A 27,211-nucleotide genomic window follows, 5' to 3' on the forward strand; every position below is an offset into this window, starting at 1 on the left:
GTTGTCAGCCATATCAGACTGAGGGAAGTGACTGTAGGACAGGTGAGTGTTGTCTATTACTCTCTGCTATCAGCCATGTCAGGCTGGGGTTAGGTGACTGTAGGACAGGTGAGTACAGTGTATTACTTTCTGTTATCAGCCATGTCAAGCTGGGGGGAGCTGACTGTACTACCGGTGATGAGATAAGTGACTGTAGGACAGTTGAGTGTCGTCTATTACTCTCTGTTATCAGCCATGTCCAGCTGGGGAGGTGTCTGTAGGACAGGCGAGTACAGTTTATTACTCCCAGTTATCAGCCATGTCAGGCTGGGGGAGGTGACTGTACTCACCTGTCCTACAATCTATTACTCTCTGTCATCAGCCATATCAAGCTGGGAAGGTGACTGTCAGACAGGTGAGTACAGTCTATTACTCTCTGTTATCAGCCATGTCAGGCTGGGGGAGATGACTGTAGGACAGGTGAGTACAGTCTATTACTCCCTGTTATCAGCCATGTCAGGCTGGGGGGGGGGTGATTATAGGACAGGTGAGTACAGTCTATTACTCCCTGTTATCAGCCATGTCAGGCTGGGGGGTGATTGTAGGACAGGTGAATACAGTCTATTACTCCCAGTTATCAGCCATGTGAGGCTGGGGGTAGGTGACTGTAGGACAGGTGAGTACAGTCTATTACTCTCTGTTATCAGCCATGTCAGGCTGGGGGTAGGTGACTGTAGGACAGGTGAGTACAGTCTATTACTCTCTGTTATCAGCCATGTCAGGCTGGGGAGGTGTCTGTAGGATAGGCGAGTACAGTCTATTACAATCTGTTATCAGCCATGTCAGGCTAAGGTGAGGGGACTGTAGGACAGGTGAATACAGTCTATTACTCCCTGTTATCAGGCATGTCAGGCTGTGGGGAGGGGACTGTAGGACAGGTGAGTACAGTCTATTACTCTCTGTTATCAGCCATGTCAGGCTGGGGGAGGTGACTGTCGGACAGGTGAGTACAGTCTATTACTCCCTGTTATCAGCCATGTCAGGCTGGGGGATGTGACTGTAGGGCAGGTGAGTACAGTCTCTTACTCCCTGTTATCAGCCATGTCAGGCTGGAGGAGATGACTGTAGGACAGGCAAGTACAGTCTATTACTCCCTGTTATCAGCCATGTCAGGCTGGGGTTAGGTGACTGTAGGACAGGTGAGTACAGTGTATTACTTTCTGTTATCAGCCATGTCAAGCTGGGAGGAGCTGACTGTATGAGCGGTGATGAGATAAGTGACTGTAGGGCAGGTGAGTACAGTCTATTTCTCTCTGTTATCAGGCTAGGGGTGCTGACTGTAGGACAGGTGAGTACAGTCTATTTCTCTCTGTTATCAGCCATGTCAGGCTCGGGGGAGGTGACTGTAGGATAGGCGAGTACAGTCTATTACTCCCTGTTATCAGCCATGTCAGGCTAGGGTGAGGGCACTGTAGGACAGGCGAGTACAGTCTATTACTCCCTGTTATCAGTCATGTCAAGCTGGGGGGAGCTGACTGTACAACCTGTGATGAGATAATTGACTGTAGGACAGGTGAGTACAGTCTATTACTCCCTGTTATCAGCCATGTCAGGCTGGGGGAGGTGACTGTAGGACAGCTGAGTACAGTCTATTACTCCCTGTTATGAGCCATGTCAGGCTGGGGGTAGGTGACTGTAGGACAGGTGAGTACAGTCTATTTCTCTCTGTTATCAGGCTAGGGGTGCTGACTGTAGGACAGGTGAGTACAGTCTATTACTCCCTGTTATCAGCCATGTCAAGCTGGGGGGAGCTGACTGTACAACCTGTGATGAGATAAGTGACTGTAGGACAGGTGAGTACAGTCTATTACTTTCTGTTATCAGCCATGTCAGGCTCGGGGGAGGTGACTGTAGGACAGGCGAGTACAGTCTATTACTCTCTGTTATCAGCCATGTCAAGCTGGGGGGAGCTGACTGTACAACAGGTGATGAAATAAGTGACTGTAGGACAGGTGAGTGTCGTCTATTACTCTCTGTTATCAGCCATGTCAGGCTGGGGAGGTGTCTGTAGGACAGGCGAGTACAGTCTATTACTCCCTGTTATCAGCCATGTCAGGCTGGGGAGGTGTCTGTAGGACAGGTGAGTACAGTCTATTACAATCTGTTATCAGCCATGTCAGGCTAAGGTGAGGGGACTGTAGGACAGGTGAATACAGTCTATTACTCCCTGTTATCAGCCATGTCAGGCTGGGGGAGGTGACTGTAGGACAGGTGAGTACTGTCTATTACTCCCTGTTATCAGCCATGTCAAGCTGGGGTCTTTTGCTCGGAGGGAAGACTCACTTACCCCGGGGTATAATGCTCAGGTAGGGGTGTCTTTCTTTCTCAGGGGTGGGGAGATTCACTCACCCTGGGGGTCTTTTACCTTCTTGCTGGGGGGAGATGTACCCTGGGGGTCTCTCACTTGCTTGGAGGGCAGACATTTGCCCTGGGGGTCTCTCACTGACTCGGGGGTACTTTGTGATGTCCACCTGTTTCTATGTTATCTGTCAGGATGGGTGGGCAACGTGTGGCCCCTGGTGGTCGTCCAGTAATCGGCTCTGTTCCTGTAACCTCTGATGTCACCTGCAGTATAATCCGCAGGGGTCATGTGACTGTATATGCAAATCAGGAACCGGTTCTGTAGAATGCCAGTGATTGTAAGTAATGAGGAAATATCCCCTGAGTACAATGTGTCCATGTCAGCACAACCAAGGGAGGAGGGGCTGTGACTACCTGACTGCTAAGATGTGCAGGCTGGTTGTCAGCAGTTAGAGATGATGTCACTGTAGTATACTCATGTCGTTAGATCAGTGATGTCATCAGCACGGGGCAGGGCTGTGACTACCTGACTGCTAAGATGTGCAGGCTGGTTGTCAGCAGTTAGAGATGATGTCACTGTAGTAGACGCATGTCGTCAGATCAGTGATGTCATCAGCAGGGGGCAGGGCTGTGACTACCTGACTGCTAAGATGTGCAGGCTGGTTGTCAGCAGTTAGAGATGATGTCACTGTAGTATACTCATGTCGTCAGATCAGTGATGTCATCAGCAGGGGGCAGGGCTGTGACTACCTGACTGCTAAGATGTGCAGGCTGGTTGTCAGCAGTTAGAGATGATGTCACTGTAGTATACTCATGTCGTCAGATCAGTGATGTCATCAGCAGGGGGCAGGGCTGTGACTACCTGACTGCTAAGATGTGCAGGCTGGTTGTCAGCAGTTAGAGATGATGTCACTGTAGTATACTTATGTCGTCAGATCAGTGATGTCATCAGCAGGGGGCAGGGCTGTCACTACCTGACTGGTAAGATGTGCAGGCTGGTTGTCAGCAGTTAGAGATGATGTCACTGTAGTATACTCATGTCGTTAGATCAGTGATGTCATCAGCACGGGGCAGGGCTGTCACTACCTGACTGGTAAGATGTGCAGGCTGGTTGTCAGCAGTTAGAGATGATGTCACTGTAGTATACTCATGTCGTCAGATCAGTGATGTCATCAGCAGGGGGCAGGGCTGTGACTACCTGACTGGTAAGATGTGCAGGGTGGTTGTCAGCAGTTAGAGATGAGGTCACTGTAGTATACTCATGTCGTCAGATCAGTGATGTCATCAGCAGGGGGCAGGGCTGTGACTACCTGTCTGGCATGGTATACAGGCTGGTTGTCAGCAGTAATAGATAAGTAGTTGTCGGCTGACCCCCTGGCTGCTGTATGAGGTGCAGTCTTGATGTCTCTAGTTTGCAGGGTGCGGAGATCATTCGGTTCTCTCTATATTTATCCCAGTAAATGAGCTCATTGTGTACAGGTGCAGTCGGCTCTCCGCCAGGTAAGTACACGGGAAGGGGGGGGAGAAGGGGGGCTGCTTGGGTTTTGCAATAATGTCGCAAGCTGGTAATCTCCAGAATGGAAAGAACACGAGATGCCATCATCATCGGACGGTCCTGGGAGTGTCGAGCGTCCTATACAACAACAAAACGTGACGGAATAAAAAACCACCTGAGAGCGGCTCCAGGTCCACAGCAAACGCAAAGCAAAGGTCACGTAGCATCATGGCGGCCAGGAACCACTGACAATTCTGCTGCCTCCACTAATTCCCGACACTCTCTCTTACCTCATGAAGCTTATAAGTGGAGGAGAACTCCCCACCTCCCGTGACAACCTGTTCCACTCATTGATCCCCCTCACTGTCTAATATCTAATCTGTGTCTCCTCCCTTTCAGTTTCATCCCATTGCTTCTAGTCTTTCCTTGTGCAGATGAGAATAGGGCTGATCCCTCTGCACTGTGACAGCCCCTCAGATATTTGTAGACCGCTATTAAGTCTCCTCTCAGCCTTCTCTTCTGCTAAACATTCCCAGATCCTTTACCCGTTCCTCATAGGACATGATTTGCAGACCGCTCACCATCTTGGTAACTCTTCTCTGAACTTGCACCAGTTTGTCTGTCTTTTTTTAACCCCTTAACGACTGCCCCATCCGGAAACTACGTCCTCAGTAAGTGGGCTTTAATCCTAGAGGACGTAGTTTTATGCGTCCTCTTTGGATTAATGCCCACTTGCCTGAGGACGTGACAGCTCTAGCGCCGATCGCAAAAAAGTAAATAAAATAGTGAAAAAAGTTAGATATTCAGCTGCCCTGATGGATCGGATCCACCAGGGCAGCTAAAAATACTCACCTGCCTTTTCCCCGCTGCCCGCTGAAGATCTGGTCCTCCCGCACCCGCCACCGGCCTTCTGCGCATGTGCGCCAGACAATGACGTCACGCGCACGCGCAGAAGCCCAGGAGCCCCCGGCAAATTTAAAAACTCCTGGCTCCCGGCTTCTGAAGGTAGCCGGGAACCAGGAGGTGTTACCGGGCCCCGGGCACGCGATCGCGAAAAAGTTTCACCTCCCCTCATGGATCGGATCCATGAGGGGAGGCGAAAATACTCACCTCGGCGATGTCCCGATGTTCCGGGACCTGAAGTGCCCGTCTGCGCATGCACGCCCGATGATTGACATTGGGCGCGTGCACAGAGGGGCTCGAACCCCAGGAAACTTTAAATCCCTCTGCTCCAGGCTGCCATGTGTAGCCCATAGCAGAGGGATGTCATCAGGGACATGATCACTGTCATCCAATGGATAGCAGTGATTATGTAAAGGAAAAAAAAAGTTTAAAAAAGTTAAAAAAAAGCTTGCGTTTCATCTCCCCCCATGGATCATATCCGTGAGGGAGGATGAAATGACATACCTAAGGCCCGCGGATTTATCCGCGGACCTCACCCCAGCTTCTGCGCACACGCGCGTCGCCACAATGGCAGGCGCATGCGCAAAAGCTGTGATAATTTAAAATCTCCCTGCTCCTGCCTACAAAACTGAGCCAAGAGCCTGGAGATTTCACGGGGGGCCGCGGTGAGCGATTCCTGATCACGTGTTCGCCGTTGTCCAATGGATAATGGCGATCACGTAAAAGTAAAAAAAAGGTCAAGGTTCATCTCCCCTCACCGATGCGATCAGTGAGAGGAGATGAAACTTATTACTGGAGGCCTCCATATTTGCCCCCCGACGTGATCCTCTTCCGTGAACTTTCCCGGATTCTGCACATGCGACCGCCGGCAAAACACCGGACACATGCGCAGGAGTCGGGGAGCCCAGGAAACTTAAAATCTCCTTGCTCCCAGCGACCAACGGTCGCCGAGAGCCTGGAGCAGTGACGGGTGGCCTCGTTGAGCGGTCCCCGGTCACGTGATAAAAAGGTAGCGATCTACCTTAGGCCGGTCTCACATGACCGGATAGGAATTACGGGTCCCACATGCGTCTGATCCGCAGTAATACGCAGATGAAGCCCATTGGATTACACAATTCCGCTCACATTAGCGGGTTGGAATTACGTAATCCACTCGCAGAAAAGAGAACGCAGCATGTTCTATTTTACCGCGGATATCAGCAACACAGAGCCCATTGTGCTCCATGGTCCCGGATATACCCGCTGCCCATACGTGACTACCTTGTGTACGGGCTGCGGGAACCCGTGTCATCGCTAAGCGACAGTGCGGGAAATACAAGCAAAAAAAAGGTGTACTGCGCATGACCGCCTGTGTGAGTCCGCAGTTAGCGCAGTACATTACGCAGCCGTACGCAGGGTCACAGCCGGAATCACAGATGGGATCCGCTGCGGCCCTCCACAAGCGGATTCCACCTACGGCTGCGTGAGCCCGGCGCTATTCAGACCGCTACCTGTGATACGTAATTTACAAGAAGCCCCGGGAACGCTCGCCTTCCTGCAGTTCCAGGAGTAGCTTGTTGAGCGCCTTCTGTGTGAGACCGCCGCACCTCAGCGAGATTACAGAGACTCACAGAGCACCACTTTTTACACCCCGTACCCGCTACTGAGGTCACAAAATACCCCCAAAAAGCATGAGTGGAGGGGGGGGGGGGATACCCGGTATTATTGCCCCATGTACCCATCCCAACCAGCCCCCGTAATTACCCCTGTCTTCGGAAATACTACACAGTTCACATTATTACGTTTATCTAAGATTTGGGGAACGCCAAAAAGGGCGCGGAGTGTGTGGGGGAGGGGCGGTGGATTTTTAGGGAGTCAATTTTTATTCCGTACAAGTGGACAATGGGGCCTGGGATTTATTCAGTTCTGCCCTGAAATCCAGCGGGCATTCCCTCCATTATAGGCCTAGCCATGTGTCCTGTAAGTAGATTAGGGCCACAATGGATATGTTTTTGAACACGGGACAAACAGGGGTACCCATTTTGGGGTGACCGTCTTCATTCCTATGTACACTGTACAAAAAAAACTGTTTTTAAATTGACGAAATTGCCAAAAAAATGAAAATTGTAATTTTTTCCTTCTGCTTTGCTTAGATTCATTCAAATACTGTGGGGTCAAAATACACAGTACACCCCTAGATGAATTCGTTACGGGGTCTAGTTTTCAAAATGGGGTCCTTTGTCGCTCAATGGCTCTACAAGTGGGCGATGGGGCCTGGAATTTATTCCGTTGTACCCTGAAATCCAACGGGTGCTCCTTCTATTATAGGCCTAGCCATGTGTCCTTTAAGTAGATTAGTGCCACAAGGGGTATGGTTCTGAACACGGGACAAACGGGGGGATCCATTTTGGGGTGAAAGTCTTTCATTTATACATGTGCTGTACAAAAAAAACTGTTTTTAAATTGATACAACTGCCAAAAAAATGAAAATTGTAATTTTTTTCCTACTGCTTTGCTTAGATTTATTCAAAAATTGTAGTGTAAAAATACACAGTACACCCCTAGATAAATTCGATAGGGGCTCTAGTTTTCAAAATGGGGTCATTTCTGGGGGTTCTCTGTCGTTTTGGCCGCTCAAGGGCTCTACAAGTGTGCTATGGGGCCTAAATCACCTTCATGCTAAATTTCTGTTCTGAAAGCCACCGACTACTCCTTTCATTTTGGGCCCCATTGTGCATCCAGACAGAAGATTAGGGCCACAAGGGGTATGTCTCTGAACACGGGAGAAACAGGGGGTCCATTTTGGGGTGCAAGTCTTCATTCATATGTGTGCTGTACAAAAAAAGCAGTTTTTAAAATGACAGAATTGCCAAAAAAATGAAAATCATTTTTTTTTCCTTTTGCTTTGCTTGAATTCATTCAAAAACTGGGGGGTCAAAATACACAGTACACCCCTAGATAAATTTGTTAAGGGGTCTAGTTTTTTTAAATGGGGTCACTTGTGGGGGTTCTCTTTGGTTTTGGCCGCTCAAGAGCTCTACAAGTGTGCTATGGGGCCTAAAAGGCCTTCAAGCAAAATCTATGTTCTGAAAGCCACTGGCTACTCCTTTCATTTTGGGTCCCGTTGTGCATGCGGACATAAGATTAGGGCCACAATGGGTATTTCACTGAACACAGGAGAAACAGGGGGATCCATTTTGGTGTGTAAATCCTCATTTTCATGGGCACTATAGGAAAAAAATATGTCTTTAAAATGACATATTTGCAAAAATATGAAATTTTATTTTTTCTCCTCTAAATGTAATTAATTCCTGAAAAAAAAACTGTGGGGTCAAAATACTCCTGACTCCCCTCAGTGAATACATTAAGGGGTGTAGTTTTTAAAATGGGGTCATTTGGGGGGATAACTATCATTCTGATACTCGTGAGCCTTTCCAATCTTGGCATGGTGCCGGAAAACAAAGTGTTCCTCAAAATGCTGAAAAGTAATGTTAAATTTGTACGTCTCCTAAATGGTTAAAAAAAACACAAGTTTTTCAAATGTGCTTCCAGAATAAAGTAAACGGATGGAAATATATATCTTAGCAAAAATTTCTATATTATGTTTGGACATATTTGAGATATTACAGTTGAAAATGTGAAAAAATGACCATTTTTTCAAAATTTTCCCAATTTTGGCACTTTTAATAAATATACACAAATTATATCGGTCTCTTTTTACAACCAAAATGAAGTACAATATTTGGCGAAAAAACATGTCAGAATCACTTGGATATGCAAAGCCTTTACGGAGTTATGCTATGTTGAACGACGCATGTCAGATTTCCAAAATTTGGCTCCGTCACTAAGGCGCAAACAGGCTTCGTCACTAAGGGGTTAAAGATCTATTAGTATACCCAAGTCTTTTTCACATGTGCTGCTTAGCCCAATTCCTCCCATTCTGTATGTGCTTTCTTCATTTTTCTTGCCCAGATGTAGGACTTTGCATTTCTCCTTGTTAAATACCATTCTGTTAGTCGCCGACCACTGTTCAAGCTTTTCTAGATCTTTCTGAATCCTCTCTCTTCCCTGGTGTTAGTTATACCTCCTAGCTTTGTGTCATCGGCAAATTTGATCAGTTTCCCACAATTCCCTCCTCCAGATCATTTATAACAATGTTGACCAACACTGGGCCCAGGACAGAGCCTTGTGGTCCCCACTTGATACATTCTTCCACTTGGATGTGCAGCCATTTATGACCACTCTTTGAGTACGATCACTCAGCCAGTTGTGAATCCACCTAACAGTTGCCTTGTCAATCCCAGATTTGGTCATTTTTTCAATAAGTATGGTATGAGATACTTTGTCAAATGCTTTACTAAAGCCAAGATATATTATATCCACCACATTTCCCTGATCAACCCGGTCGGTGATTCTGTCATAGAAGGACATTAGATTGGTCTGGCATGACTTGTTTGTTACAAACCGATGCTGGCTCTGGTTAATTACCCCATTCTCATCCAAGTCCTTGCATACATGCTGTTTAATAATCTGTTCAAAGATCTTTCCCGGTATAGAAATCAGGCTCACAGGCCTGTAGTTTCCTAGATCCACCTTCTTCCCTGTTTTGAAGATAGGGACAACATTTGCCATTTTCCAATCTTCTGGGACTTCTCCTGTTCTCCAGGAATTCTCACAGATTATGCGAGTGGTTCAGCAATTACCTCTGCTGCTTTCTTTAGTATCCTAGGATGTAATTCATCTGGACCTTGAGACTTGAGTTTATGTAGGTTAGCTGAGTTTTCCCTCACCATCTCTCTGCTTACAGATAGCCTGCATTCCTTTATTTCCCCCAATAGCACAGGGAAGATCAGCTGATGTTCCATCTACTTTCTGAGGGAAAACAGATACAAAATCATTTATAATAACCAATTCACCGTTTTCATCCTGTAAGCATTCGGTAGCATCTTTGACTTTTCTTTTGCTTTCGACCCCCAAGTCCTTTTTTATTGCTTTTGGCCTCTCTTACAAGTCCCAATTCATTATCAGCTTTAGCTTTTCCGACACTTGCCTACATTTTCTGCAGACCACATCATCTTCCTCTTTAGATTTTTTCCCCCCTCTTTCCATTTGATAAACCTATTTTTCCCCCGGTCGTCTCCACGACAGCACCATTTGAGATCGCCTCCTCCTGGCTGGACAGGAACACACAGAGAGGTTAAAAGCTCCCCCCTCTCCCACCTTCCTCAGTGTTTTCCTGTCCTGCCAGGAGGGAGGATCCCCGAGAGGTGCTGGTGGAGACGTCAGCATTAGAATACTAACTGGCAGATCAGAGGGCAGTAGGTCAGCCTGTCCTCCCTTCCCGATGAGCGGCTCCCGGGTCGCCACATGGGGTGGTTCCCCCGAGCCAGGTTCCTCCCGCAGCGGCCCATGGGGGGTACAAAGCGGGGGCCCCAGCTTGCCTGCTCTGGCTGCATAGGACCGGGTGCGGCGCTCTCGGAGTTCCTTTGGTGTGCGCCGGAGGGGGCAGGGTGCCGTATCACATGACCGGTGCGATGACGTCATCGCGTCGGCGTCGCCGAATGCGAGGAGAGAGCGGGGCTTGGCGTGGAGGCGACAAATTTGAAAGGATTCTTAAGGAACCTGAGGGAAGATCTACAGGAAAAGGGAAACCATTGCTATTAAGCTGGCTTGTATTGCTCCAGAGTGTCTGCAGCACTGGTTGTCAGATGAGTGCTCCAGCACTAGACGTCGCTGAATCTTCAGCCACAGCGGGGGCCGTAAGTAGCCCGTGGGGGAAAAAAGAAATGTTGCATCCTTATCCACAAAAACTTTGTTTGTCTGCCAGGGGGATAAAAAAGACGCCCCTCCGAACGAAACCTAAAAAATGCACAGAGTGCGGATCGAGACTGCCAGCTACGTACGAGAGGCCTTTATGTAAGGCATGCGTAGCCAGGCTGGTAAAAGAGGAATCAGGGGGATTCCTGGAAGATGTCAGGAACTTGGTCAAGGAGGAAGTGCAGTCAGCTCTGACATCGCAAATGGCGCCGCCAGTGGCGCATCCAGGGCTAAGTGCCAGAAAAGGTCGTATAGCCCGGAAGAGTATTCAGACTCTGAAAGAAGCTCGATCGGGACAGAGCCGGAGGATCCAGCGCCCGAAGAGTCCTCAGATGAAGAGAATTACAAAAAATATCTTTTTTATCAGGAGGATTTAGCAGAGCTCATTAAATCGGTCAGGGCCACCTTCAAAATGGAGGGACCCAGAGAACCGCGTACAATCCAGGATGAGATTTTCGGGGGATCAGGGGAAAGACGCAGACATACCTTCCCAGTCCATGGTAACATCTCCAAACTAATCTAGAAGGAATGGAAGAAAAACGACGCGGGATCCTTCTCCGGGGGAGTGAAAAGACAATACCTGTTCGAGGAAGAGGTGTGTGTGTGCGAGCTGGGAGGAAATACCCAGAGTCGATGTCCCAGTGGCCAAGGTGGCGAAAAGAACAACTCTGCCCTTTGAGGATGCCACACACCTAAGAGACCCGATGGATCGGAAGGCCGAGGGCCTCCTGAGAAGATCCTGGGAAGCAGCGGCTAGTAGTCTCAGACCGGGGTTACAGCCACATGTGTGGCCAGGACCCTAGGAGTATGGCTGGAGCAGCTGGAGCTCCATATATCTAACAAGACAACGAGGGAGCAAATTATAAAGTCTCTCCCGATTCTGAAGGTGGCGACAAATTTCCTGGCGGACGCGTCAGCAGAGGTGGCAAAGCTTTCAGCAAAGGCGACAGCCCTGTCCAATTCAGCCAAAAGAGTCTTATGGCTAAAATCCTGGTTGGGCGATCTAGCCTCAAAGAATAAAATTGTGCTCGCTCCCGTTCTATGGCCAATTCCTCTTCAGCCCCGACCTTGACAAAATTCTCGAGAAGGCATCTGACAAAAAAAGGGCTTTCCAGAGGAGAAACAGAAGAGGAAGACCTTTTTTTCGTGCCCCAGCGCAGCAGTCCAAGCCATATAAGGGCAAGACAGGCCAATGGAGTTACCCCAAGGGGGGTAGAGAAAAGAATTTCCTCTTCAACCCCCATCAGGGGAACCCAACTAAACAAAAACCCTGACGCCATCCCAGTCGGGGAGAGGCTGGGGAACTTTGCGGATCGATGGGCCTCAATTTGCAAGGGCTCATGGATCCCAGAAGTCCTACAGCAGGGATACCAAATAGAGCTCGTTTCCCTCCCCAAACAGAATTACGTAATCACAGCGTCCGGGACTTGCTACATTCAAACGTAGCATCTTTTGTAGCTACGAACGGAGAGACCCGGGGTCACTACTCCAGACTCTTCCTGGTAGGGAAACCATGAGGAAAATCATGCATGATAATCAACTTAAAGCCCCTGAATGCCTTTATCAGATATCGGAAGTTCAAGATGGAGTCAATCTCAACAGTGAAGCTGATACCAAAGGGAGCCTATATGGAGTCTATAGATCTAAAGGATGTGTACCTTCATGTGCCGATCCACAGGGATTCTCAGAAATACCAGAGATTCGCACTAGACATGGGCAGAAGAACAAGTCATCTTCAATTCAGATGCCTTCCAATGGGATTTCCTCAGTGCCCCGAATTTACACAAGGATCATGACAGAGGTGGCAGCCTACCTAAGGCAAAGATCAATCCTGATAATACCTTATCTGGACAACATCCTGATTGTAGCACGGTCCAGAGAGCTCTTAGCGGAGCACCTGACGACGGTCCTCGATCTGCGCCAATTCCTAGGGTGGATAATAAACTGGGAGAAGTCCAGCTTAGTTCCCAGCAGAGAAAAAGTATTCTTGGGCATAACGCTCGACTCGGAGACTCAATGCTCCTTTCTTCCTGAGATAAAAATACAGAAGATCCTTCAGCTAGTCAGGGCCTTTCTGCGGAGGCAGTCATGTACAGTCCGGGAGGCAATGTCCCTCCTAGGGAGCCTGACATCGTGCATCCCTGGAGTAGCATGGGCCCAAGCGCATACCAGACCCCTGCAGATCGCAGTCCTTTCAGCCTGGGACAGAAGACAGTCCTCACTAGGAACAAAAAATGCGCATCAAGAACTCAGTGAAGATATCCCTGCGCTGGTGGACGTCCCCACCACTGCTGCTCAGGTGAACTGGACATGGGCTGTCAGCTTCCCCCCGCCGTCCCGCTCTCACATCCATACATGGCGCTGGGGAATATGATGGTTTGCACTATCCTGCGTTTAGTTGCTATACCGATATCCCTACTTCTCCAGATTTTCTTCGCCCCAGTGCTCTCCTTCGTTTTATCTCTGCCATAGATTCTCCAGCCCGGTCAATGTTCACACCACGGAGGATAAAGTCTCCAACACGTTCTACGGCCTCATTGATTTTGAGCCATTTTTTTGAAGTTGTAATAACTTTCATCTTCTTTAAATTCAGGTTGAGACCCATTTTTTTCACTCTCAGTTTTAATCTTACATATCAGCTGCTTCAGACTGACTTCTGTTTCTGCAAGCAGAGTTGTGTCATCTGCATAACGGAGATTGTTGATGTTTCTTCCACCATTTTTCACCCTAGTTTCCCATTCATCTAAGCCCATTTTCCACATGATCACTTCCGCATATAGGGTAAATAAGAAGAGTGAGAGGATGCAGCCCAGTCGGACGCCTTTGCCGATCCCAAACCAATCTGTGTCCCCATACTGTGTTCTCACAGCGGCTTCTCAATTGGTTTAAAGTGATTTTATTAGCTGGACTAGATGTGCTGATACGCCCAGCTCTTGTAGGGGGCGCCATAGCTCTTCATGGTCGACAGAATCAAAGGCCTTGATGTAGATGATGAAGCACATGTAGATATTCTTTTGATGTTCTCCAGCTTTTTCCATGGTCCATTGCAGGTTTACAATATGGTGGCGGGTGCCGCGTCCTTGCCGGTGCTGCCTGCACATCAGGGGGGCTGCTTCAACTACTGATCTCAGTCTGCCTGTATAATGCTCAGAAGGATCTTGCTTGCATGCAGAATGAAGGCGATTGTTGGGTAGTTGGAGGTATCCTGGGAGTCGCCGATCTTTGGTAAAGGGGTGAAGACAGATCCTTCCCAGTCCTGTGGCCATTGTGTGGATGCCCATACTGCCTGACACAGCGCTGTGATGGCAGCACCAGCTCTGCCGCTATGTTATCTATGCCCGGTGCTTTATTGTTGCCCTGTTGCTTAATTGCCATAACCACTTCTGACTCCATAATGGAGGCTCCCAGTCCACCGGCTCCGCCGCACACGATGGTCCAGGTATGTGGCTGCAGGCATCTAGTTCCTCGGAGTATTCCCTCCACCCATCCTGGATGCTCTGTTGGTCATTCAGTTCATGCCCATGTTTGCCTCTGATTGTGCCGATGCGTGCCAAGATTGTGGGCCATGTGAGAATAGGCCTCGTATACGGCCTTCATGGCTTCTGCTTCGGGTTGTTCGCAGCGCTCATTGCAGTCCATCTCCTTGCCTTTCCTCACCACTTGCTGAACATCAGCATTTAGTTGCCGATCTTCGTCTTTGTTGCCGTCCGGCTTTGCTGCTCTTCTTCGGATATTCTGAGGGTTCGCTCGGACAACCGATAGCATCGTGTTTCCTGCTTCTTATAGGTGAGATGCTTACTGACGGTTTCCATAACTGTGGACTGTATATCGGGCCGTACTTCCTCTGGATGCGTCTCTGATGGGGCACGCAGTTCCAATCTGTTTGCTACCTCCATGCTGTGTGATTGGGGGATTTTGCCGAAATCGGATATTCTCAGTTGAGCGGCTTTCTTAATGCTACGGAATTTGCTCCTGATCTTAGCTGCAAGGAGTTCATGATCAGCAATCTCTTCTTTGTTTCTAGTCCCACCGCCCCTCCTGCCTGTGGCCATTTTTGGTACTGCAGCCCCATTCACTTACTAGATGCAGTCATGAATGAGGGTGGAGCTGCTTGAATCATTGGCTCCTCCCAGTTGTCCATCCTTTGGAGGTGCAGTTGCTGTTTTTCACCCAGGTCTCTCTGTCCCCCTGGTCTGAGCCCCATAGAGTGCATGCAGGGTCCTCACTCCCTGTTGACGCCTGTAGACATAATAAACCGTAACGGTCCAGTAAGGGGGAGGTGCAACAAACCCGGACGCCACCATTATATCCAGTCGCCTTTTTCCACTTACTGGCGGTGAGAATTTCCTGACGCCCGCTCTCTGATGGTGCTGCCGCTTTGGCTCATGGTCCTGGCACATTCCGAGATAACATTTTGCGCTGCGCTGTTTCCGTGTGGATGGCGTTCATATCAGCGGTCACAGAGGAGATAAGAGCGCAGCTCTGTAAGCCCTTATCTGTAATGGAGGGGCCGACTCTACGCCTCTCTGTGGTGCCGCTCACATTCAGAACGGTGAGAATGGCCGCCTGCAGCGCTATTCTTACTGATGGACTCCATTGTAAGTCCGCCATTTGGATCTGTTGTATGATGAACCTGAAAAGAATGGAAGCCACTACTTGGATGCCGCGCATTCGCCATTCATGTCGCATCGCAGTTTTCTCATCTGTTAAACTTAAACGTATTTGGTAGCAACTATCAAAAATGACTGAGAAGAAACGCTTTTAGCGCCAAAGCAGCCAACCGCAACCCGCGGGGACGGCGTGACCGCTCGCTAGTTCCCATCAGAAGCAGAACCCACAAAGAGAAGCAGGTGGAAGGTGTGCGTCTCCTGCGGATTCGGTACAAATATTGATGGATCACATTCACCGTCTTTCCCCATCTGTACGGCGCTGCGGACACTACGCTATACCGCTACACCGCGCCGCAGATTCTACGCTATATTTCTACACCGCGCCGCGGGCTATAAACTATAACTCTATACGGCGCCGCGGGCACTACGCTATAACTCTATACGGCGCCGCGGGCTCTACGCTATAACTCTATACGGCGCCGCAGGCTCTACGCTATAACTCTACACCGCGCCGCAGGCTCTACGCTATAACTCTACACGGCGCCGCGGGCTCTACGCTATAACTCTACACCGCGCCGCGGGCTCTACGCTATAACTCTACACCGCGCCGCGGGCTCTACGCTATAACTCTACACCACGCCGCAGGCTCTACGCTATAACTCTATACGGCGCCGCAGGCTCTACGCTATAACTCTATACGGCGCCGCGGGCTCTACGCTATAACTCTACACCGCGCCGCGGGCTCTACGCTATAACTCTACACCGCGCCGCAGGCTCTACGCTATAACTCTACACCGCGCCGCAGGCTCTACGCTATAACTCTACACCGCGCCGCGGGCTCTACGCTATAACTCTACACCGCGCCGCGGGCTCTACGCTATAACTCTACACCGCGCCGCAGGCTCTACGCTATAACTCTACACCACGCCGCAGGCTCTACGCTATAACTCTATACGGCGCCGCGGGCTCTAAACTATAACGCTATACGGCGCCGCGGGCTCTACGCTATAACTCTACACCGCGCCGCGGGCTCTACGCTATAACTCTACACCGTGCCGCGGGCTCTACGCTATAACTCTATACGGCGCCGCAGGCTCTACACTATAACTCTACACGGCGCCGCGGGCTCTACGCTATAACTCTACACAGCACCGCAGGCTCTACGCTATAACTCTACACCGCGCCGCGGGCTCTACGCTATAACTCTATACGGCGCCGCGGGCTCTACGCTATAACTCTATACGGCGCCGCGGGCTCTACGCTATAACTCTACACCGCGCCGCGGGCTCTACGCTATAACTCTACACGGCGCCGCGGGCTCTACGCTATAACTGTATACGGCGCTGCAGGCTCTACGCTATAACTGTATACGGCGCCGCAGGCTCTACGCTATAACTCTACACGGCGCCGCAGGCTCTACGCTATAACTCTACACGGCGCCGCGGGCTCTACGCTATAACTCTATACGGCGCCGCGGGCTCTACGCTATAACTCTACACCGCGCCGCGGGCTCTACACTATAACTCTATACGGCGCCGCGGGCTCTACACTATAACTCTATATGGCGCCGCGGGCTCTACGCTATAACTCTATACGGCGCCGCGGGCTCTACGCTATAACTCTACAGCGCGCCGCAGGCTCTACGCTATAACTCTATACGGCGCCGCGGGCTCTACGCTATAACTCGCCGCAGGCTCTACGCTATAACTCTACACGGCGCCGCGGGCTCTACGCTATAACTCTACACGGCGCCGCGGGCTCTACGCTATAACTCTACACGGGTTCCGCGGGCTCTACGCTATAACTGTATACGGCGCCGCGGGCTCTACGCTATAACTCTATACGGCGCCGCGGGCTCTACGCTATAACTCTATACGGCGCCGCAGGCTCTACGCTATAACTCTATACGGCGCCGCAGGCTCTACGCTATAACTCTACACCGCGCCGCGGGCTCTACGCTATAACTCTACACCGCGCCGCGGGCTCTACGCTATAACTCTACAGCGCGCCGCAGGCTCTACGCTATAACTCTACACCGCGCCGCAGGCTCTACGCTATAACTCAACACCGCGCCGCAGGCTCTACGCTATAACTCTATACGGCGCCGCGGGCTCTACGCTATAACTCTATACGGCGCCGCAGGCTCTACGCTATAACTCTACACCGTGCCGCAGGATCTACGCTATAACTCTACACGGCGCCGCGGGCTCTACGCTATAACTCTACACCGTGCCGCAGGCTCTACGCTATAACTCTACACGGCCCCGCAGGCTCTACGTTATAACTCTACACGGCGCCGCAGGCTCTATGCTATAACTCTACACCGCGCCGCAGGCTCTACGTTATAACTCTACACGGCGCCGCAGGCTCTACGCTATAACTCTATACGGCGCCGCAGGCTCTACGCTATAACTCTACACCGTGCCGCAGGCTCTACGCTATAACTCTACACCGTGCCGCAGGCTCTACGCTATAACTCTACACGGCGCCGCAGGCTCTACGTTATAACTCTACACGGCGCCGCAGGCTCTACGCTATAACTCTACACCGCGCCGCGGGCTCTACGTTATAACTCTACACGGCGCCGCGGGCTCTACGCTATAACTCTACACGGCGCCGCAGGCTCTACGCTATAACTCTACACGGCGCCGCAGGCTCTACGCTATAACTCTACACGGCGCCGCAGGCTCTACGCTATAACTCTACACGGCGCCGCAGGCTCTACGCTATAACTCTACACGGCGCCGCAGGCTCTACGCTATAACTCTACACCGCGCCGCAGGCTCTACGCTATAACTCTATACGGCGCCGCAGGCTCTACGCTATAACTCTACACGGCGCCGCGGGCTCTACGCTATAACTCTACACCGCGCCGCAGGCTCTACGCTATAACTCTACACCGCGCCGCAGGCTCTACGCTATAACTCTACACCGCGCCGCGGGCTCTACGCTATAACTCTACACCGCGCCGCGGGCTCTACGCTATAACTCTACACCGCGCCGCAGGCTCTACGCTATAACTCTACACCACGCCGCAGGCTCTACGCTATAACTCTATACGGCGCCGCGGGCTCTAAACTATAACGCTATACGGCGCCGCGGGCTCTACGCTATAACTCTACACCGCGCCGCGGGCTCTACGCTATAACTCTACACCGTGCCGCGGGCTCTACGCTATAACTCTATACGGCGCCGCAGGCTCTACACTATAACTCTACACGGCGCCGCGGGCTCTACGCTATAACTCTATACGGCGCCGCGGGCTCTACGCTATAACTCTATACGGCGCCGCGGGCTCTACGCTATAACTCTACACCGCGCCGCGGGCTCTACGCTATAACTCTACACGGCGCCGCGGGCTCTACGCTATAACTGTATACGGCGCCGCAGGCTCTACGCTATAACTGTATACGGCGCCGCAGGCTCTACGCTATAACTCTACACGGCGCCGCAGGCTCTACGCTATAACTCTACACGGCGCCGCGGGCTCTACGCTATAACTCTATACGGCGCCGCGGGCTCTACGCTATAACTCTACACCGCGCCGCGGGCTCTACACTATAACTCTATACGGCGCCGCGGGCTCTACACTATAACTCTATATGGCGCCGCGGGCTCTACGCTATAACTCTATACGGCGCCGCGGGCTCTACGCTATAACTCTACAGCGCGCCGCAGGCTCTACGCTATAACTCTATACGGCGCCGCGGGCTCTACGCTATAACTCGCCGCAGGCTCTACGCTATAACTCTACACGGCGCCGCGGGCTCTACGCTATAACTCTACACGGCGCCGCGGGCTCTACGCTATAACTCTACACGGCGCCGCGGGCTCTACGCTATAACTGTATACGGCGCCGCGGGCTCTACGCTATAACTCTATACGGCGCCGCGGGCTCTACGCTATAACTCTATACGGCGCCGCAGGCTCTACGCTATAACTCTATACGGCGCCGCAGGCTCTACGCTATAACTCTACACCGCGCCGCGGGCTCTACGCTATAACTCTACACCGCGCCGCGGGCTCTACGCTATAACTCTACAGCGCGCCGCAGGCTCTACGCTATAACTCTACACCGCGCCGCAGGCTCTACGCTATAACTCAACACCGCGCCGCAGGCTCTACGCTATAACTCTATACGGCGCCGCGGGCTCTACGCTATAACTCTATACGGCGCCGCAGGCTCTACGCTATAACTCTACACCGTGCCGCAGGATCTACGCTATAACTCTACACGGCGCCGCGGGCTCTACGCTATAACTCTACACCGTGCCGCAGGCTCTACGCTATAACTCTACACGGCGCCGCAGGCTCTACGTTATAACTCTACACGGCGCCGCAGGCTCTATGCTATAACTCTACACCGCGCCGCAGGCTCTACGCTATAACTCTACACGGCGCCGCAGGCTCTACGCTATAACTCTATACGGCGCCGCAGGCTCTACGCTATAACTCTATACGGCGCCGCAGGCTCTACGCTATAACTCTACACCGCGCCGCAGGATCTACGCTATAACTCTACACCGTGCCGCAGGCTCTACGCTATAACTCTACACGGCGCCGCAGGCTCTATGCTATAACTCTACACCGCGCCGCAGGCTCTACGTTATAACTCTACACGGCGCCGCAGGCTCTACGCTATAACTCTACACCGCGCCGCGGGCTCTACGTTATAACTCTACACGGCGCCGCAGGCTCTACGCTATAACTCTATACGGCGCCGCAGGCTCTACGCTATAACTCTATACGGCGCCGCAGGCTCTACGCTATAACTCTACACCGCGCCGCAGGATCTACGCTATAACTCTACACCGTGCCGCAGGCTCTACGCTATAACTCTACACGGCGCCGCAGGCTCTATGCTATAACTCTACACCGCGCCGCAGGCTCTACGTTATAACTCTACACGGCGCCGCAGGCTCTACGCTATAACTCTACACCGCGCCGCGGGCTCTACGCTATAACTCTACACGGCGCCGCAGGCTCTACGCTATAACTCTACACGGCGCCGCAGGCTCTACGCTATAACTCTACACGGCGCCGCAGGCTCTACGCTATAACTCTACACGGCGCCGCAGGCTCTACGCTATAACTCTACACGGCGCCGCAGGCTCTACGCTATAACTCTACACGGCGCCGCAGGCTCTACGCTATAACTCTACACCGCGCCGCAGGCTCTACGCTATAACTCTATACGGCGCCGCAGGCTCTACGCTATAACTCTACACGGCGCCGCAGGCTCTACGCTATAACTCTACACCGCGCCGCAGGCTCTACGCTATAACTCTATACGGCGCCGCGGGCTCTACGCTATATTTCTACACCGCGCCGCGGGCTCTATGCTATAACTCTACACGGCGCCGCAGGCTCTACGCTATAACTCTATACGGCGCCGCGGGCTCTACGCTATATTTCTACACCGCGCCGCGGGCTCTATGCTATAACTCTACACCGCGCCGCGGGCTCTATGCTATAACTCTACACCGCGCCGCGGGCTCTATGCTATAACTCTACACGGCGCCGCGGGCTCTACGCTATAACTCTATACGGCGCCGCGGGCTCTACGCTATAACTCTACACCGCGCCGCAGGCTCTACGCTATAACTCTATACGGCGCCGCGGGCTCTACGCTATAACTCTACACCGCGCCGCAGGCTCGTTGTGGTTGTTGGCGATTTGACTTCCATTCCAGCTCATTTTAGGAGCCGTGTATAAGACATAACTTATTACTTATCACTGGATAGGAAGGAGTACACAAAAACTGCATGGGGGAAGGGGTGCTTACCTGTAGCCCAGAGCAGGTGAGTGGCCGATCCCGCCCCCCTGCAGGTACTGATATAAAGCAGGTAAGGGAGCAAAGAGAGAACTTCTAGTGCCGCCTGTGAGACCAGGTGAGGATAAGGCAAATATGGATGCTGCTCTGGGGGACACTGTAACCTGCATATTTGGGGGTGGAAGAGAAGGTATGTACCTGTACATCAAAGTGGGGAAGGTAAGTACCTATATAGGCTATTACCTATATATTTGAAGAAGGAAGGTAAGTACCTGTACAGACTGTAAACTGTATATTGAGGGTGGGGGCGTAAGTACCTGTATTGGCTGCTATCTGTATATTGGGGGGTGGGTATGTACCTGTGTAAGTTGTTACCTGTGTATTTTTTGGGGGGGGAGGAGATAAGATTCTATGAAGTGTCCGTAAAGGCTGTTACTTATATATGTGGGGAGGTAAGTACATGTATATTAGGAGGGACGAGGATCTCTCAGGGCTCCACAGACATGATGGAACTTACCTCCCCACAATTATACATTAACAGCCTATGCGGGTATATACCTGTATATTTGGGGGGTAGGGGAAAGGTATGTACCCGCATGGGTTATCTGCATATTGGGGTGGGGAGGTAAGTGTCCATATAGGCTGTTACCTTCCTCCCCCAATACAGGTACATACCTTCCCTCCAAATTTACAGGTAAGTATCTGTGTATTAGGGGAGGTGGAGGTCAGAGGCATCGTGTCTGAGGAGCCCCTAGAGGGCCGGGAGCCGCAGGGGCATCGTGTCTGAGGAGCCCCGAGAGGGCCGGGAGCCGCAGGGGCATCGTGTCTGAGGAGCCCTGAGAGGGCCGGGAGCCGCAGGGGCATCGTGTCTGAGGAGCCCCGAGAGGGCCGTGAGCCGCAGGGGCATCGTGTCTGAGGAGCCCCGGGAGGGCCGTGAGCCGCAGGGGCATCGTGTCTGAGGAGCCCCGGGAGGGCCGGGAGCCACAGGGGCATCGTGTCTGAGGAGCCCCGGGAGCCGCAGGGGCATCGTGTCTGAGGAGCTCCGGGAGCCGCAGGGGCATCGTGTCTGAGGAGCCCCGGGAGCCGCAGGGGCATCGTGTCTGAGGAGCCCCGGGAGCCGCAGGGGCATCGTGTCTGAGGAGCCCCGGGAGCCGCAGGGGCATCGTGTCTGAGGAGCCCCGGGAGCCGCAGGGGCATCGTGTCTGAGGAGCCCCGGGAGCCGCAGGGGCATCGTGTCTGAGGAGCCCCGGGAGCCGCAGGGGCATCGTGTCTGAGGAGCCCCGGGAGCCGCAGGGGCATCGTGTCTGAGGAGCCCCGGGAGCCGCAGGGGCATCGTGTCTGAGGAGCCCCGGGAGCCGCAGGGGCATCGTGTCTGAGGAGCCCCGGGAGCCGCAGGGGCATCGTGTCTGAGGAGCCCCGGGAGCCGCAGGGGCATCGTGCCTGAGGAGCCGCAGGGGCATCGTGTCTGAGGAGCCCCGGGAGCCGCAGGGGCATCGTGTCTGAGGAGCCCCGGGAGGGCCGGGAGTCGCAGGGCCATCGTGTCTGAGGAGCCCCGGGAGTCGCAGGGCCACCGTGTCTGACGAGGGCCGGGAGGGCCGCTGGGACAACGTGTCTGACGAGGGCCGCTGGGACAACGTGTCTGACGAGGGCCGGGAGGGCCGCTGGGACAACGTGTCTGACGAGGGCCGGGAGGGCCGCTGGGACAACGTGTCTGACGAGGGCCGGGAGGGCCGCTGGGACAACGTGTCTGACGAGGGCCGGGAGGGCCGCTGGGACAACGTGTCTGACGAGCCCCGGGAGGGCCGCTGGGACAACGTGTCTGACGAGCCCCGGGAGGGCCGCTGGGACAACGTGTCTGACGAGCCCCGGGAGGGCCGCTGGGACAACGTGTCTGACGAGCCCCGGGAGGGCCGCTGGGACAACGTGTCTGACGAGGGCCGGGAGGGCCGCTGGGACAACATGACGTATTGTTGTCGGACGACTCGGAGAACAATCGCTCTGCTGGCGACACCTGTATATTGGTGAGGGGGGGCGGGGTAAGTACCTGTATTGGCTGGGACCTCTCCCCAAATAATGGGTACATACCTCCCCCCTATTACCTGTATATTTGAGGGGGAGGTAAGTGCCTGTATAGGCTGTCACCTGTATATGAGAACCTCTATATGCTGCATTCAGCTGCTCTTGTGGTTTCGGATGTTTTCCCCTCCCCCACCTGCTGGGAGTTGTTGTCCGTCAGGCTCGCTATGTCTTCCTGTGGATTGGGGTATTAACCCTTCCTGCTGGCGCTCTGATTGCACAATGCGGTTCTGGTGATTGACCCCTGCAGTGCTGTGCTAGTAATTAGTAGCTGGTTGTTGGGGCGCTCTCTGCACCAGTGACTGCATATGTTGGGGCGCCCCCCGCTGGGGGTCCCGTGCCTCGCGGCGTCTAACGCTTCTAACCTGATCTCTTCCAGACACGATGAGCTGCTTCACCTGCATCAAGGTGCTCATGATCCTCTTCAACCTGGCCATATTTGTAAGTACAGACAAGCCTTCCACAGGGGCGGAGCTGGCCCAGTGGGGTGTTAGCGGGGTGGGGGGAGCTGCCCAGTGGGGTGGTAGCGGGGTGGGGGAGCTGGCCCTGTGGGGGGGTTGTGAGGAGGAGGGGCTGGCCCTGCGGGGGGGGGGGGGGGGGTGCGGGGGAGACGGTGGTTCTGTGGGGGGGTTGCGAGGGGGAGGGGCTGGCCCTGTAAAAGGGGAAATGGAAAAAAGTGCCATATTTGGGGTTTCTGCATGAAGGCGGAGCTGCTGACTGCGTTCGTCCGCCATGTTGCTGCGACATTCATGGCTTTTTGTTCTACTGCTTGTATTCTAGAGAAGCGCTGGTTGTCGCGTCCGTTCCCGCGGCGGTGGCGAATCGTGTTTTGCTGTAGTCTTTCTTGACAGCACGTCTTGTCCGGTTCTTCGGCGCGGCGGCGGTCGCTGTCCGTTTCCTTTTGATCATCTTACGGGGAAAACCGTTTTGAATTTAACACTTAAGATAAAAAATATATATATAAACATTCCGTTTTAGTGATTTTTCTTTGTTTGGGAACCCCCGATCGTCTGATCGCGCCGACAAGGGCGAGGGGCGAGTCAGAGGGGCCCCTCAGGACCGCCGTCACATGCAAGCTGTCAAACCGCATCGGAAAAAGCTCCTGCCAGGCATGTGGCGTACTTCACCCCGCCCCACTGAGGAGGGGACTAACTGGGGGAGTTGGGCGGGAGGTGCCCCTGTGGACGGAGCTGGTGGGGGTGCCCCTGTGGGTGGGGCTGGTGGGGGGGGGTGCCCCTGTGGGCGGAGCTGGTAGGGGTGACCCTGTGGGCGGAGCCCCTATGGGCGGGGCTGGTGGGGGGTGCCCCTGTGGGTGGGGCTGGTGTGGGGGGGTGCCCCTGTGGGCGGAGCCCCTGTGGGCGGAGCCCCCATGGGCGGGGCTGGTGGGGGGTGACCCTGTGGGTGGGGCTGGTGGGGGGGGTGCCCCTGTGGGCGGAGCTGGTAGGGGTGACCCTGTGGGCGGAGCCCCTATGGGCGGGGCTGGTGGGGGGTGCCCCTGTGGGCGGTGTTTGGGGAGCTGGAGGCTTTATACCAGGTCAGGACTTCCTGCCGCCTCCATGATATGATGCATGTATAGCGGTCGGCCTCTGTTAACCCTTCTCTCCTGCTTCCAGCTGGCTGGCGGCACGCTGCTGGGCGTTGGCATCTGGGTCAGCGTGGACAGCGGCTCCTTCCTGAAGGTCTTCGGGGTGTTGCCTCATGGCGTGGCCAGTCAGCTCGTCAACGTGGGCTACTTCCTGATCGCCATCGGGCTGCTGCTGCTGATCCTCGGCTTCCTGGGCTGCTGCGGGGCGCAGAAGGAGAGCAAGTGCCTGCTGCTGACGGTGAGGAGGGGGTTACTGCCGGGTGACCCCGCTGCACACGGTGGGGTTAGATACGCTGCCGGGTGACCCCGCTGCACACGGTGGGGTTAGATACGCTGCCGGGTGACCCCGCTGCACATGCTGGGGTTAGATACGCTGCCGGGTGACCCCGCTGCACACGGTGGGGTTAGATACGCTGCCGGGTGACCCCGCTGCACATGCTGGGGTTAGATACGCTGCCGGGTGACCCCGCTGCACACGGTGGGGTTAGATACGCTGCCAGGTGACCCCGCTGCACATGCTGGGGTTAGATAGGCTTCCGGGTGACCCCCGTTGAACACGCTGGGGTTAGATACGCTTCCGGGTGACCCCCGTTGAACACGCTGGGGTTAGATACGCTTCCGGGTGACCCCCGTTGAACACGCTGGGGTTAGATACGCTTCCGGGTGACCCCCGTTGAACACGCTGGGGTTAGATACGCTTCCGGGTGACCCCCGTTGAACACGCTGGGGTTAGATACGCTTCCGGGTGACCCCGTTGAACACGCTGGGGTTAGATACGCTGCCGGGTGACCCCGTTGAACACACTGGGGTTAGATACAGCATGATGTAATTTCCGCCTTCTCTCCGCAGTTCTTCTCCATCGTCCTCATCATCTTCATCGCGGAGATCGCCGGCGCGGTGGTCGTTCTCGTTTACTCCCCTGTGGTAAGGAGTCTGACAACTAATGACCTTTGACCTGTGCCCATCCCCCTCCTTTCAGGAATTAGTCGCTCACTTCAGTTGTCACAAACTTAAAGAGAATCCTAAGTTGTCAGGCGCCGCCGTCTTCCCGGCGTTACGATGCGACAGTCTGCGGCCGCCTGAACATTTGCAGTTCTCCACCTACAACATGGCGTCACTTATACATCACCTGCACCACATTTAAAAGTCCCCGGGTCAGGTGGGGTGGGGTGGCGCGGGTCAGGTGGGGTGGGGTGGCGCGGGTCAGGTGGGGTGGGTCATGTGGATTGGGGTGGAGTGGCGCGGGTCATGTGGATTGGGGTGGGGTGGCGCGGGTCATATGGGGTGGCGCGGGTCAGGTGGCGCGGGTCAGGTGGTGCGGGTCCTGCCCTCCGCATTGTGCAAACTTTGAACTTGCACGTCAGGACGATCTAGACTGACTCTCTGAAAATGGCGGCAGTGGCGTCCTCTGTGCAGTCGCGTCCTCTCCGGTGGTGGGTCTTCCACGTGTTCCTTGCTGTAGACGGTGGTGGTCCAGGAATAAAGTGGCGCCTGCCGCTCACCATGGGGGGGCAGTCTGCTGGGCGTGTCCATGGTAACGGCTGCCATCTTTCTCTTTCAGATTGAGAGCATCTTGAGTTCTGTTCTGGTTCCGGTTTTGCAGAAAGACTTCGGCCGCGACGAGCAGGTGACGAGGATCTGGAACGCCACGATGACGGAGGTAAGCAGCCGCGATGGTGGTCTCCCCTCCCCCACACGTTGGCTACAAGCTCCACCTCTTTCTCTGCAGCTGAACTGTTGTGGCGTGAACGGTTATGGCGACTTCAACAATTCTGCATTTGTGAGCTCCAACAACGGTCATTATCCGCGCCCGTGCTGCGACTCCGGCGCGGCCTGTACCCAGCAGACGGCGGATGCCAGCCATGTGAAGGTGCGTCTCTGGTGCAAGGAGGTGGCGGGCGTTGGGCGGGCGTACATATATACTCACGCTGCTCCCTCCACAGGGCTGCTTCCGGCAAATCCTGGACCTGATAAAGTCTAAAGCCGCCATCGTGGGTGGAGTCGCCGCAGGCATCTGCGCGCTGGAGGTGAGCGGCGGGACGGGGACCGTCTGTGAGCTGCTGTTGTCCTCTGGTCCCAGCCGGAGCTGCGCTCACAGATCTGCTTCTCTCTTCCAGCTGGCGGCCATGATCGTCTCCATGTACCTGTACTGCCGGCTGGACAAGGGGGGCTCCATCCACTGATGGCCGCCGCCGGCCCAGCGACTTGTGTCTGGAAATTTCAAGAGGATGTCGGTGCGAGAGGACTGCAGCGGTGCCGGCGGTCAGACGGGACTCCAGCCGCTGTGGGATCGCGTTGCGCCTTTTACGTCTCGTCCTCATTTTGCGGCGACTGATTCTGAGTGCGAATTCTGCTTTTAGATTTGGAATCTTTAATATTTGTGTAATAAAGCCGGACTTTCCGTTAATCTGGTGTGCGGTCGCGCTGCTCGCCGTACGCTCGTGTCCGGAGTGGGGAGGGGCCAGTGTAATGGAGGTTTACGGGAAAAACCATAGCATTGACCCTGCTGTTGTAACGGGTGTCGTATCCTGTGTACGCGTCGCCCCACCACCCTCCTGGCTCACTCTCTAGCATGGCGGCAGGTTGTGGCGCGGCTGGCGACTGCGGTGGCTCCGCCTCCCTTGCTGCAGGGA

At 53.7% G+C, this 27,211-nt stretch overlaps 1 protein-coding gene across 8 annotated transcripts; it reads left to right on the forward strand.

The window, feature by feature from the left end:
- TSPAN1 (tetraspanin 1) lies at window positions 1-26,985 on the forward strand. Of its 8 annotated transcripts, none has more exons than XM_066598034.1 (8): window positions 1-42; window positions 23,373-23,434; window positions 24,607-24,816; window positions 25,428-25,502; window positions 26,140-26,238; window positions 26,308-26,448; window positions 26,522-26,605; window positions 26,696-26,985. In XM_066598034.1, the coding sequence occupies exons 2-8, from the start codon at window positions 23,378-23,380 to the stop codon at window positions 26,759-26,761; spliced, it is 732 nt and encodes a 243-aa protein (XP_066454131.1). In that variant the 5' UTR covers window positions 1-42; window positions 23,373-23,377; the 3' UTR covers window positions 26,762-26,985. The 8 variants fall into 8 exon arrangements, with proteins under 8 accessions (XP_066454131.1, XP_066454136.1, XP_066454137.1 ...); XM_066598039.1 differs by lacking the exon at window positions 1-42 and adding an exon at window positions 375-394; XM_066598040.1 differs by lacking the exon at window positions 1-42 and adding an exon at window positions 1,816-1,832.
- Window positions 26,986-27,211: the final 226 nt, after the last annotated feature.

This window comes from Eleutherodactylus coqui, chromosome 3 (genome assembly GCF_035609145.1).
Source record: "Eleutherodactylus coqui strain aEleCoq1 chromosome 3, aEleCoq1.hap1, whole genome shotgun sequence".
NCBI lineage: Eukaryota > Metazoa > Chordata > Amphibia > Anura > Eleutherodactylidae > Eleutherodactylus > Eleutherodactylus coqui.

Excerpts from the sequence above, each read along its gene's own strand:
- TSPAN1 (XM_066598031.1), top strand. The coding sequence starts at position 10,240 with ATGACCGGTGCGATGACGTCATCGCGTCGGCGTCGCCGAATGCGAGGA. Across the intron at positions 25,503-26,139 it reads TTCTCGTTTACTCCCCTGTG|ATTGAGAGCATCTTGAGTTC; the intron begins GTAAGGAGTCTG and ends TTTCTCTTTCAG. Across the intron at positions 26,239-26,307 it reads GGAACGCCACGATGACGGAG|CTGAACTGTTGTGGCGTGAA; the intron begins GTAAGCAGCCGC and ends CTTTCTCTGCAG.